Raw genomic sequence first — 13,121 nt, forward strand, 5'->3', positions numbered from 1 at the left:
GTGGCTCTTCAATGACCAACCAGGTGAGACAGATAGTGACACACAAGGACTTGGGAGGTGTGAGGGCTGTATTGACGGTCACTTCCTGCTCTTATGCACACCCCTACCCGGCACTAGGGTGGACAGGGTGTCTGCTCACATTTCCTCATATATGACAAATGTTGTGTATGCGGCGCTTTACAACCTGAAGATTTGTGACCCCCACTCTCTATGTGGGACAAATCGTTCAGGGAGGCGACACTTCTCCCAGCTCAGGGGTCACCAGCTCCTATCAGTACTGCAGAGGGGGAAATCCCACATGTTGGTTGTCTGTCTGAGACTAACATCCATGTGCCAGACAATTTATAAACCGGATTTTGGTTTGGAGTTTTTTGGTCTTTTGTTTTTCTACGCATGGTGACATGCCTGTGATCCCAGCACTGGGGAGATAGAAACAAAATGATTGTAAGTGTAAGGCTATCCTGATTCCCTACCTAAAAAGGAAAAAAAAAAAAAAAACTAAATAACTAAATAAACCAAAACAGAGAGAAAGTGTTGCTTTTTCCACTGTGCAAAAAGAGGTGACAGTAGCAGAAATCTGCATCTGAAAGGTTTGCTCCTGGAGAAGCTGAGACAGAGCCACCTGTATGCAAGTGGTCACTCGAGAAGGGAGAGCAGACCCCCACCTACATCCAGCTCTGTCTTTCCTAAGGGAAACTTGCTCTTAATGGACAACGTCTTCCTGGTTGCCCACTAGGGGGCGCTCAGCTCACAGTAGACCCATACGAAAAGAATCCTCAGTAAGTCTCTACAAGTTCTACATCCACAGATTCAACCAAATATCTTGGAGGAAAAGAACCCGCATCTCTACTGCAGACACGCAAGTTATCTTCCTCTAATGACTCCCCATACAGTGCAGTCAGTATAGCGTAACAGCCTGGCACCCTGTGCTGGCGCTGTCTTCAGTGCTGTATGGAATCTAGGAGGTTTACAGTGATGGATAGTCAGCCTGAAAGAAGAAAGCAAAGTGGACGAACTGAAGGCCATCATGGTAACATGTCAGAAAGACAAATACTGTGTTTTCTCTTATATGTGAACCCAGATTTCATGTATGTGTTACACACACACACACACACACACACACACACACTTGGGGGAAAGAAGGGGACCAGTGAGAGGAGAAGGAATAGAATAAATAAAAGAACGGGGGTTTGGATATGAGCACAATGTACAATATACGTTTAACAAATGTAGTAATGGAGTCCATTATTCTGGACACTAATAAAACTGAAAAAAACACAGAGGGACTCACACTAGCTCTACACAAATACCAGGCCATTTTATGTAAAGACCTTGGGTATCTGCAGATTACAGACAGGATCTAGATCAAGTCCCCCTGCCAGGAGGTTCTGGGCAATTCCTTCTTCGTCCATGGTTGCTTAGAATGTTGAGTTTCTCAGCCACAAATCATAAGTTTCTCCCTCAACTTACAGAGAACTAATTATGATCTTAACTTTGAAATAATTTCTTGGCTTTGGTCCTAACGTACCCTGCAGAACAGTACCCCCTGTCTACAGGCATTCAGACGACAGAGAGGGGCTGCCCCCATGACAGCCAGCAGTCATTACACATTCTTCCAGTCTCCGAGGTTTCCTGGGGTTTATCCGGAACACGCACTCAGTTATTGAACCACTCAGGAATTATTAGTGTCTTCTGCTATAGGCACCAAGCAAGGTGGCAAGAAAATAGACAGAAAAAAGCAGCCCTACTCTCAAGGGCAGGGCAGTAGCTTGGAATGCAACAATGAACCCTGGCCTGGTGTCGCTCTAAGCCAGGGATGGGTGAAAACTGTGAGCATTGGAAAATGAGCTGTTTTCCCTGTCTCTACTCCACGCACCAATATCATTAGAGGCTACTGATTTTCTAAGTGGAAAACCCTGACAGCCACGCTTGCCTGCCGGGTCCAGGCATTTGTGGGAGCCGCTTCTTGTTTGCTCCTCGCCTTCTGTGCAAGTCTTAGGAATTTTGCCATTTTGTAAACTGCTCAGTGGAAAAAAAAATCATACTTCATGGGTTCAAAACAGAAACAGGGCTGTTTAAGAGGAATCCTCATAACATGCTGAAGTTTGCAAAAAGGGTCTTCCTTGTGGGGCCTGTTGCCCAAAACAGGACATGGCCTGGCTCCAACCCAGGGTCCCACAATGTATCTCACATTCTTCTAAGCCTAGACCTGTCTGAGCGGATGCAGACCACTAGAATCACTGTCAGTTGGCCTAGCCTGCAGCTGGACTAGAAAAAGCAGATGTGAAACCTCAAGACTTCCATACAAAGGTTCGGGGCTACAACTAAACTCGGTCTTCAAAATGGGAGCCATATTTCTTTTTCTTCTTTTGTTTTGTTGTTGTTGTTTTGTTTTTTCGAGACAGGATTTATCTGTAGCTTTGGAGTCTGTCCTGGAACTAGCTCTTGCAAACCAGACTGGCCTCGAGCTCACAGAGATCCACCTGCCTCCCTAGAGTTGGGATTAAAGGAGTAAGCCACCACTGCCCGGTTGCTTTTGCAATTCTTGGATAAATTCTGATGTGTGGCTTAAGACAGAACTGCAACGGAGTTATGTGAGCACCTCAAAAAGAGAAAGTCCTGCTCCCTGAGAGCGGCGTGTCAACACTTCCGGGAGGCTACTACATACTGCAGCTAGGACAGGCTGGCAGGACACATGCAAAAGAAATTCTCCCTGGCGTCAGGGAGCTGATACTGTAGAGTGGAAATCAGCCTATGATGATCTGAAGCCCCCGCTTGTGTCAATAAAGTTTAATTAGAACGTGATCATAGTCACTTGTTTCCATACTAGATGTGGTTGCTTTGGGTTCGAACCCTTGTGAGTTCAAACCTATGGAACCTGGAGCATCTACCTACTAGTTTCTCCAACAAGATCACTGATCCCTGCGTTAGCAGGCAGAAGTGGGTTCAACATGGTCATAGAAAGCAGTGCTCATGCTCTGAAGGAGAAAACGATCCTCAGATCAGAAATGAGAGGAGGCCTTGAGCCTTCCTCTCTGGGAGAACACCACAGCGGCACACAGGCCTCAAGAGACACACGGCTTTCACTCAACATTGGATGCCGCACATCCTTCCTTGGGAAGCAGCAAACCCTCATCTTCTTACGCAATGCAGAGAAAATGCCAGAGGACCTCTGCCCCCCCCCCCCCAGCTAGATACATACGTACCTCTTCTGGGAGGGCTCCATTAAAGCTGAAACTTTGTCATCGTAAAACTTCTTCATGGCAAACCTGTCCAGGGCCTGGTCAGCGCTGGGGAAGCAGAGGTGGGGTGGGAGAATGAAGAAGTATGTTAGGTCAGTGGTATCCACAGCCCCTCAAGGGCGAATGACCAGGATGCACAACCCCACGTCTATCAGTGACCTTCATACACAGCCCAACATTTCCGATCAGGAGCACACCCAGTTCAAAGCAGGAGCCACACAGAACTCCCCTCTGAACACCCTCATCTCAGGCTGTGAGACTTAGCTGTGCCCCTGGCTCAGAAGGAGAGGAACTGGCTGAAGGCCACAGTCTCGGAACTCTGAACATGCAAGGAACAAGCTTAGTGTGTGAACACAGTGTACACCCCGTGAACTCTTCCAAGTATAAGTGACACTGGTGAGCATCTTCATGGAAAGGCTTGGAGGTTGAGGGCAGGGCAAGGCTGATGATTGGGAAGGTGTGTGGGGACTCAGGCTTCACTGAGTATTTCTAAAGAAACTCCAAAGAAAGTAAATCTACTTTGTAACAGCCAAACTGACCTTCAACCACATCCCTAATGTTCACGTTGGTATTCACAGAACCTTCTGGAATCCTCACTGTGGGACACTCTAGGTTACTGACATGATTAAGCCATGAAATAAGATTTATTTAAACAAAAAGCATCCTTAAAAATCAGATAAACAGCCAGGCATTGTGGCACACGCCCTTAATCCTAGCACTCAGAAGGCAGAGGCAGGCAGAGGTCTATGAGTACAAGGCCAGCCTGGTCCACAAAGTAAGTTCCAGGCCAGTCAGAATTACAAGGTAAGACCCTGCCTCAAAGGAAAGATAACAATAACAACAAAAAATCAGATAAGCATGTGAGTTCTCCATGAAAAATATGTATATACTCTCCATAAAAATGACACATTAAGAATATTGAACATGACCAACAAGGCCAAAGAAATACACTCTTAGTCAAGTTCAGAGTGAGTGAGTGCTTAACTCACTGCATGCATTTGTCTCAACACAAAACGGGCTTGGCCAGTGAGGCTGTCACAGATGGAGGGGTCCATCCAAGCCCAGAACATGTCAAATAGCAAGTGGATAGATATGTCTTTCTGTTTGAAAGGCATGGTTTCATATCCAGTCTTTGACATTCTCTTTTTCTGAAATCCATTCATTCAGGAAAACACCCTAGCCAGTGCTGGTGTTTAGAAGTCCCAGAATGCATAGCTTTTAATGGCATTCATCTTCTGAACTCCTCAGAGTGCTGGGAACAAGAATGCTCTCTCTGTGTGACTTGCCATCTCTGTTTTATGTTATTTAAAGCGTGTAATAAACTTAAATCAGGTGAGTCCCCTGTGGCATCTAATATATAACCTAAGGGGTAAGGGGGATCGGGCACATGTGTAAGAATAGCAGCTCTGGGAACAACCTGCGTTCTAAGGAAAAGGAAACGCAACCTGGGTAGGCAAACGTAATACATGCTTAGGTTTGTAATAACCATATTGAAGGACTGCAGAGTCTCATAGCCGCTTGGGCTGCACTGGGGCAGATGCTCAGGAGGTAGGACTAATTTCGGAGAGCAAGAGGCAGAAAGTGTAGTGATGGGTCACCCACTTAACTGAAATCCCTTACTGCTGTGACCCCTGCTGAACAGCAGCATCAGTGGCGGCTCAGACCCCAGTGTGATGCTATGCAAAGCACTCTACAGTAGTCATGCAGCATGGCCACAGCACGAGGAGGTTCAGCTACAGTTCCCACCATTCAGATAAGGACAGGAAGCCGAGGCCCAGAGAGACTCGTGCATGCTTCCCACCATTCGCATGTGATGTACCAACGATACCAGGAGTGCAGGGTTTTACAGCTCTGGGGATATGCTTTGGGGGAGCATGGGTGGTTTCCCAGATGCAGCAGTAAATATAGTTATACAGTTGGGGAAACTGCTCTAAACTGTGCTCACTCGGGTGGTCTGTATTGAGAAAGAGCCAGGCAAAGTGTGGTATCCGACCAAATTCCTTTCACATAACTGAGGGGCCAATGTGACTGGGAATCGGGATGTGTCTGGCACACACATGATGCTTATTCAAACCCACAGGGCTCTGCTTTTCACCCCGGGGTAGGGTTTCCTCCTTGGCAGCACCAGCCTCTCAATTTGTTTCCAGAGAAAACATTCCAAAAGTCCAATTTCACTCCTTCGCACTGCAGAGGAGAAGGTTCTCAAGCGAGATGAGAAGGCTTCGGTTTCCTCAGGGTGGAATGGCCTGGGTACACAAGGCAGCTATTGAGAGGGTCAGGGGTGTGCAAATGCACAAGCCACCAGGAATGATATTTTCTTTTCTGGTGCAGGGCTGGGGAGGAATTTGAGGTCCTGCATCCACTAAGCAAGTGTATTAAATTAAGCCACACTCCTATTCAACAGTGACATCTTCTAAACTGAGAAAGAACTCAGAAGACAAGAGACACCCTGACTGTCCAGTGCCTGGATGGCTGTGCTAAAGCCAAGGTACTGTTTATTATCTTAGAAGAAAACAGTGGACTTCGCAGAACATGTTTGTTGGTTTGTTTGTTTGTTTTTTTAAAAAAAGATGATGGTTCTCAGTGCCACGATTTACAGGGTGTGAACTGACCCAGTAAGGATTTTCAACAGGGTGACATCCGCCTGTCATTTTTCATTAGTGAACGACTGGGCTCACTTAGTTATATCACCTTCGTGGAGCCCCCTGGCATCAATCACACAGAACATGTCAAATAGGAAGCCTTGCTGGAGGCTGAGTTCAGGCACAGAAGACTCTGGTACTAAGGGACAGAGGTAAGATGAGGGTGCTGCCCACATACATATACGAACCAGCATCCAACACCCCGTCTCCACCCTACCTGGCTGAGACATTGGTGAAGTGCATGTAGGATGATATGACCACTCCGATGCGTCCTTTACCGCCCTGCAGGAGACCACAGAGAAATCAGTGTTCAGAGACAGGACGAGACAGGAGCAGGCTCAATTACGAGCAGAATGGTAGAACAAGCATTAACCCCTCTGCTTCCCTAGGATGGGAGAATCTGGCACCGAGCACAGCAGTAGCTCCCCCCAGCAGAGACTCTTCACACAGGGGCCCATAACAGGAGCAGGTGCTAGCTGGGTGTCTGGAGGAGTCCCCAGAGGGCATATCCACAAGGCGGCAGCCAGTCATTCACCACCTCCCAATTAGGTTAGGTGAAACCGTGCCAGGAACTGCAGCAATTAGCATGACTTAATTACCCAGGTGAAACAGGAATGAATGCCTACTTAGATGCTGGCAGTGACAGAGCTGTGCGTTTGTGTGTGTGTGTGTGTGTGTGTGTAGCAAGACCTCTGAATATGGGGAGCTGGATCCCATCAGTGCCCAATACGATACTTTACACAACAAGGGGACCCCTTCTACAAGAGGGAATCCACATCTCAGGCAGGTGCTATGGAAATCCTTGTAGACACAATCACATTTAGAGCTGATGTCATCAACAGTAGAAGAAGAAGCACTATGGCAAAGCACCCCCACTCAGAACCACAGACTGGACTGAAACTTCGGGACATACTACTGTAATAACGGGGGTCTGCAAACGGCAACCCATAAGCCCATTCTACTTTGCCTACCAACTCTTTTCCTACCATCTATGAGCTAATTTTTATTATCACATATTTTTAAGCATTGTAAAAGGAAAAAAATGTGAAAATCACACGAAACTTAAACGCCCTCATCTTCTGCCTAGAACCTGGCTGTTCGGTTTCAGCAGGCCCCACCCACCCTGCAGGAGCAGGCGTGAAGAACTCGGCAGGACCACAGAGTCTAAAATGCTGCCTAGATCTTTGGAGAAATGTTTGCCAAGCCCTGATCCCAAAGCATACAAAGCCAAACTGGCAGGCCACTAACCTGGAGCAACCCAACTCTACTCATTTCTTTCTCTCTCCTTTTTAAAAAGTCAGTTCTAGAGATCAGACTTTGCGCACACAAGGAGGCATTTACAACTGAGCTACAGCCCCAGCCCCCAGCTCTATTCCTAAAAGCGAGTACATGAACAAACTCAAATTTTCATAAATCAACCATCGTGTGAAGCTGGGCATGCTGGGAGATACCAATGCAGATGCTTGGCAAATTCTTGGCAGTGTGATCCTGGTTCTTGGCATTATTAACTATAAGGCAGCCAATGTATTTCTTGCATTAAATGGTCTTTGTCTTAACAACAGAAGTCAATTAGAAGGAAACACCAGCTCAGCCCAAACCAGACGCACACATGCTGATACCATTTATCATTTTTGTGGCACTGGTGATGGGTCCAAAGGAGAGGTGAGGCTGGGGGAGAAGAGCATTACAGCAATAGTGGAGGCCTTGATAGTTCATTTCAATAGCAGACAGACCATCTGGACAAGAAATAACTAAGGAAGTCAGACCCAGACTGCCTTTCAGACTAAATGACCCTATCACACGTAGACAGAACATCCCACCGGCAGCAGAACGTGCTTCAAGGTCATAAGGAGCATCCCCCAGGGTGGTTCATGCACGAAGCCACAAAGCAATTCCCAAGAGAGTTAAGCCTGAAATCCTACCAAGTATCCATTCTGACTATAGTGGTTTGAAAATATAAATCAGAATGAGGAAGGGGGAGAGGAGGACTTGCAAAATTCTCAAATATGTAGAAGTTAAACAACATGTTAATGAATGGCAGTCCAGGCAAACAAGAGGTTAAAAGGAATGTTTACAAACATATTGCGACGTGGGCTGGAGAGATGGCTCAGTGGTTGCGCACTGTAATGATTTTCACCTTCAGATCAGCTCTTAGCTGTAGGAAAACATGGTAGGTGGGACATACTGGTGGCCGGAGAATTGGCTGCAGGCTTTTAGACGTTTCAATCGTAACAAAATCCTAGACTCACCCAACCACCATCGACTGGAAATCTCCCTCACTGTGGACTTTCAAGCAAGGGCTAAAATGTGGACAAACGCTCCCACCAGAAGCACTGCTTCATTCAGGTTGGCGATGGCTTGGGCATAGGTTGAACACAAAACACAACTTGTAGCCAACAGCAGAATGGCTACCTTAGTTCAGCTCTACGTGGCCCCTGCCCTAGCTGAGATAGGTCCATTCCTTAGTCATTCTGGGCATGTGTGAAAAGAAACACTCATTGTGCCAAGCAAGCCGATTCCAGCCCTGCCGCCGTGGTGATGGCATCAGCAACTACGGCGTCACATTAAAAGCTTATCCCTCGTGGCACATCCTCTGGGTACTTCAAAAGTAGTTCAAAGCGAGGAGCCTCCTACAGTGTGTGACAGAGGGAGTATCCCAAGCCCGGTCACTGGACACCCACCCGAAGGGAGCCTAGAATCGCTGACGGAAAGTGGGAAGGGAAGAGTATCTACATGGTGTTTTCATCTTTGGTGATCCATATGTTTTCAATCATATTATAATCATAATTTGTTTCAATTTCATTAATATTCAGAACAAATAAGTAGAATAACATGGACAGAAGGGGCTTTTAAAATGTCTAGCAATACCGGAAACCTCAGACCTATGAATTCTAAAGCCAAGCTGCAGGCTTGAGGGTTTATTTTATTTTACGATGACTAGGAAACCTAAAATGTATACCTACATGGAGCATGTTGCATCAGCTGACAAGCACCCTGGAATCCCAGAAAATCAGCTGGTGACTGTGACCAGCACCCATTTCAACTCCCTACCCCTTAACCGCTAGAAGCAAAGCTAGACCTCAGAGCGTGTGGGGACCAGGGACACTCACCCTGCAGTGGATGACGACCACATGCTGGGGGTCGCTGTTCAGCCAGGACTCCTGAGCTTTACAAATGGTGCACATCTTGTCAAGGGGTGGTGCATGCAGTTCAGGCCAGCCCACATCCATTATCTGCAAGAGAGAGAAGAGAGCTGCCTCAGTTTCCACTGCCTGGACCATTCGGAGGTAATCTGACAATGACATAATCCCCTTGGGAGTCACGGAGAATGCTATGTTGGCCTCTTCTGAAAGCTACTGACCACTGGCCAGGTTCCTTTATAGGAAAGAAATTAATGGCCACCACATTGCTCACAGGCCACACGCCTCCCAGGCACTGGTCTGTTCCGTTGTAGCTGGGTGACAATTCGACAGAGGCCTTTCAGAAGCACTGATGGTTCAGAGTTGACTGTAGAGTAATCCAAGGACCTCCAAGATCTGAAACAGTGATTTGTGGCCCACATTGCTGTCAAATTCTGCCCTCTCCAGCTAAAAGGGAGTCTGGCAAATACAGTGAACCCCATGTTTCCCATGCCGTACAGACCACACTTCAGGGACACAGAGTCCTCTAGAAGAGCAGAAGTACCTTCTATTTTGGCACAAGAACATAGGAAATCACTGAGAAGGGTCAAGGCTCCAAGAGCAGTCCTGCCTCTGGCCACATAACAGGGGAGGGACACATGGGGGTGTTGTTTCTCCTCCTATCTTCTACCTTTGAGGGATGGGGCAGAGCCCTTTCATAGAGGGAAGTAATAGAAAGGAGTTCAATAGGGTGGACCACAGCTAAAGCAGCCAGCATGGTAGTTCCATGAAGCTCTGGGTCCCTTTCCTGCACCCAGAATAAACAAGATACATATAAATTCTAGACTGTTCTCTTTCCTAGTAGGTCTGGGACCAGAATCAGCTTGGAGTTTTTACAGGTTCCGAGGATTTAATAGACATTACCAGCTGAATCCATATTCTGATAAACTGTAAATACAACAACATCTAAACTTCTTGAACATGCAGCACTCCAACACTTTTGAATTTTATAGCCTTTTTATCCCAGGTTATGGGATGTTCTGCTGTACTGTTCTACTCTAGAGGTTCCAAAGCATTTCAAGATATAGAATATATATGCAAACACAGTCCCACAGTCCTAACTTCATCCCCAAATTTTGCTACTGAGAATAATCATGAATGAAGGGGATACTTGGGACTATTAAGAGGTCTCAGAAGAAACATCTTCGCGTCAATGGGAAGGCTCCTGCACCGTGGTTGTGTTGGCTAACAAATCTAAACACAGGCTACGTGTGCGAAGTACACACAGACACATGTGAATGCAGACTAGTGCGTTGTGAATGAAGCTTGTGAGCTCCAGGGACACAAGCCTTCTGACTCAGGTGTTTTTACAAATGAGTATCCCTTCTCCAAATCACATCGGGTCTGACAGGTTTGGGCTTTTGTCTGTTTCAGATCCTGGAATATCTGCATACGTGTATCTTAGAGACAGGACACATGCCTGGACATAAAATAAATCCATTCATTTAATCTGCACCATATGTACATCGCCTTGAGGCAATTTTACATATTTTCAATGTTGTATGCAGTTTCCAGGATGTGGAATTTTCCTTCCATGCATGTATGTGTACATACCGCCCCCACACATATGCAAAATCAAATAACTCTTTTTTACTTAAGGCAAAACTTGGTTGTTTGTCAACGTAACACCATGTATCAAATTTAAGTTCCCTGCAAGAGCCCTAAGTGCTCTTAGCTACTGAGTCCTTGCTCCAAGCCAAGTGTTAGCTATTGAGTAGCTAGAACTTCACATTTTCAGATGAGGGATGCTGGACCTGTATTTAAGTAATATAAGTTGCCGCCATCGAATGAGACAAAGTGTTCAGTACCTCACATCCCATGAATATATTTTTTTTAATTTTGAAAGTAAACAAAGAATATAAATAATCATTAATGTTTCTTGATACCAAGCTGTGTTCCACAAAGCCTCTGAGAAATTACTTTTGCACAAACAAAACATGCATCACTTACATTTTGCAAATGCAAGATATGAAGAAATAAATCCCATACCTTTGGATTGAGCTTCGTAAGGTCATATCTCTTCTCTGAAAGATTTAATACCTACAAAGGGAAAAAAAGAAACGATTTTAGACAATGCATGGTTCCCAGAGAAGAAGGAAAATAGACAACTGCATTCAAAGAGTTGTCCCTGAGGATCAAGGCCCAAAAGAGACTGAAATGCACAGATGTGCGTGTCATCACAGGACACAAAGTAAGATGCACAGATGTGCGTGTCATCACAGGACACAAAGTAAGATGCACAGATGTGCGTGTCATCACAGGACACAAAGTAAGATGCACAGATGTGTGTGTCATCACAGGACACAAAGTAAGATGCACAGATGTGCGTGTCATCACAGGACACAAAGTAAGATGCGGATGGCATCCGGACCTCTGTAAATCCTGCGCTTGCCTTTTGTAGCCAACAAGAGCACTTTTCTTAGCTAAAATGGACAAGGTGAATTTCTCCTTTTCGTTGTTTTGTTGTTTGTTTATCATCTGCAAACATTCTAAAACCTAGGCCTGTACACAGGACTCTGTACGTAGCTCTCCCTGGCCTGCTCCTCACAAGGGGGCAGGGAGTAGCCGTTCCTCAGTAGAGGGGCCAGGTATGGAAAAGCCTCAGCTGGAGACTCAACACGAACAAACCACAGCTATCTGTGAAACTGAGTCCAACAAAAGAACACCTGCGCCCTCGTAGGATGCATGGTTCCTCCTTCACTCAGCCTACCCCCCCTCCCCACCCCACCTCCCCCGTTACCTCCGGGGCCCACTCAGTACCAGCCCCAATCATGCCCTGCTTGAATCATCAGCGCTCAGCTGCCCTTTCCTGGAGGGCACAGAACACCACGACCTGACCAGCTCCCTCACTGTGAGTGCCTTCCATAAAATGTTGGCGGGTTGGGAAGGCCCTCCGCAGTCTCTTTGGAAAGGTGGGAGACGGGGAAACTGGTCTGGGCACAGCTTCCCACTGGAGGAGCCCTGGTCCTGAAGGGGCGGCAGTGTGAAGGCAGAGGCAGCTCTGGAGGGGTCTCATGAAAGGCGTGGCCATCTTGGGGGCTAGGATGCTACTCCCCTGTGCACAACCAGGTTGGACCTCAGGGAGTCCAAGGGCCCTAAGAGGTCATAGGCAGTTCATACAGAGACTATCCTGGAAACTACAGCTGGTCCCCATTGAGCCTAACCCTGAGCCAAGCCGTGGGAGAGGGCTGCTAAGGGTGACAATAACCTCCTTGTTGGCTTTGTAAGATTAGCTCTCCGGAGATAAGGCGGCAGCATGAGAGAAGGTGCTAGAAGCTGTCGTGTAATCTAAGCAGTGATTACAGCAGCAGAAAGAGGCTCTGTGGGGCAGGCGGCCCTGGAAGAGAACAGGGCCAATCAGAGAGAGGAGCGTTAGAAGCCATTCTTTTCCTTCTCCTCCAATATGGTCCCCCTCAGAGTACACATATTGTGAAATCAGTCTATCTTTGCTTGCTCCAAGGACCACCCATGTTTCCTGGACACCCACCCTCTTGCCTTTCCAATGTACTAGACAGCAGGAGGGGACAGAGCTGCTTCCTGACACCAGGGACACCACCTGGCATTAGCCAGGGGTAACTGACTGGGAATACCTACAGTCTCAGAAGCCAGTCTTCCTGATGAGAAGTCATTATCAGTGCAGGACAGAGGCAGCAGCCACCCCTATAGTCAGCGGTCACAACCCACGACACAACCAATAAGAGCAAAGCTTACAGTGGAAGGGCACAGCGCATGGCCCACCCCGACTTCCTAGACCTGTAAGCAAGGCATATGACATACCTGGCCCTTGCATGTGCCCTCTCAAGGATGCCCGCCTAGAGGCCCTCTGTCACACAGTGGCTGCCCGGCCCACTCACCAGGTAGTTGTCTCCATGCTTAGACTTGAGCATGCGCGTGACTTCCTGCAGGCTGTGTAAGTAAGACTCCTCTGAGCAACTGGCAGGGAAGGACACTGCGATGATACGCTCTGTGACATAGGTAAGGTCCAGTTCATGGCTATCCTCCATGGCTGGACTCAGGACCAGGGGCCTGCAAGAGATGAGGAGGCAGGGAGTCAAAGG

General features: G+C 47.2%; 1 protein-coding gene across 7 annotated transcripts in view; it reads right to left on the reverse strand.

Annotated features, from left to right (window-relative positions):
* Tns3 (tensin 3) overlaps nucleotides 1-13,121 on the reverse strand; it is a 232,056-nt gene that overhangs the window by 108,603 nt on the left and 110,332 nt on the right. For all 7 annotated transcript variants that reach the window (XM_075944308.1, XM_075944307.1, XM_075944310.1 and 4 more), the window contains 5 exons: nucleotides 12,918-13,089; nucleotides 11,053-11,103; nucleotides 8,995-9,117; nucleotides 6,102-6,166; nucleotides 3,207-3,290 (listed from right to left, as the gene is read on the reverse strand). In XM_075944308.1, the coding sequence (XP_075800423.1) occupies nucleotides 3,207-3,290; nucleotides 6,102-6,166; nucleotides 8,995-9,117; nucleotides 11,053-11,103; nucleotides 12,918-13,067 (473 nt within the window). In that variant the 5' untranslated portion in view covers nucleotides 13,068-13,089. The remainder of the gene's footprint in view (nucleotides 1-3,206; nucleotides 3,291-6,101; nucleotides 6,167-8,994; nucleotides 9,118-11,052; nucleotides 11,104-12,917; nucleotides 13,090-13,121) is intronic.

This window comes from Microtus pennsylvanicus, chromosome 12 (assembly GCF_037038515.1).
Source record: "Microtus pennsylvanicus isolate mMicPen1 chromosome 12, mMicPen1.hap1, whole genome shotgun sequence".
NCBI classification, from domain to species: domain Eukaryota; kingdom Metazoa; phylum Chordata; class Mammalia; order Rodentia; family Cricetidae; genus Microtus; species Microtus pennsylvanicus.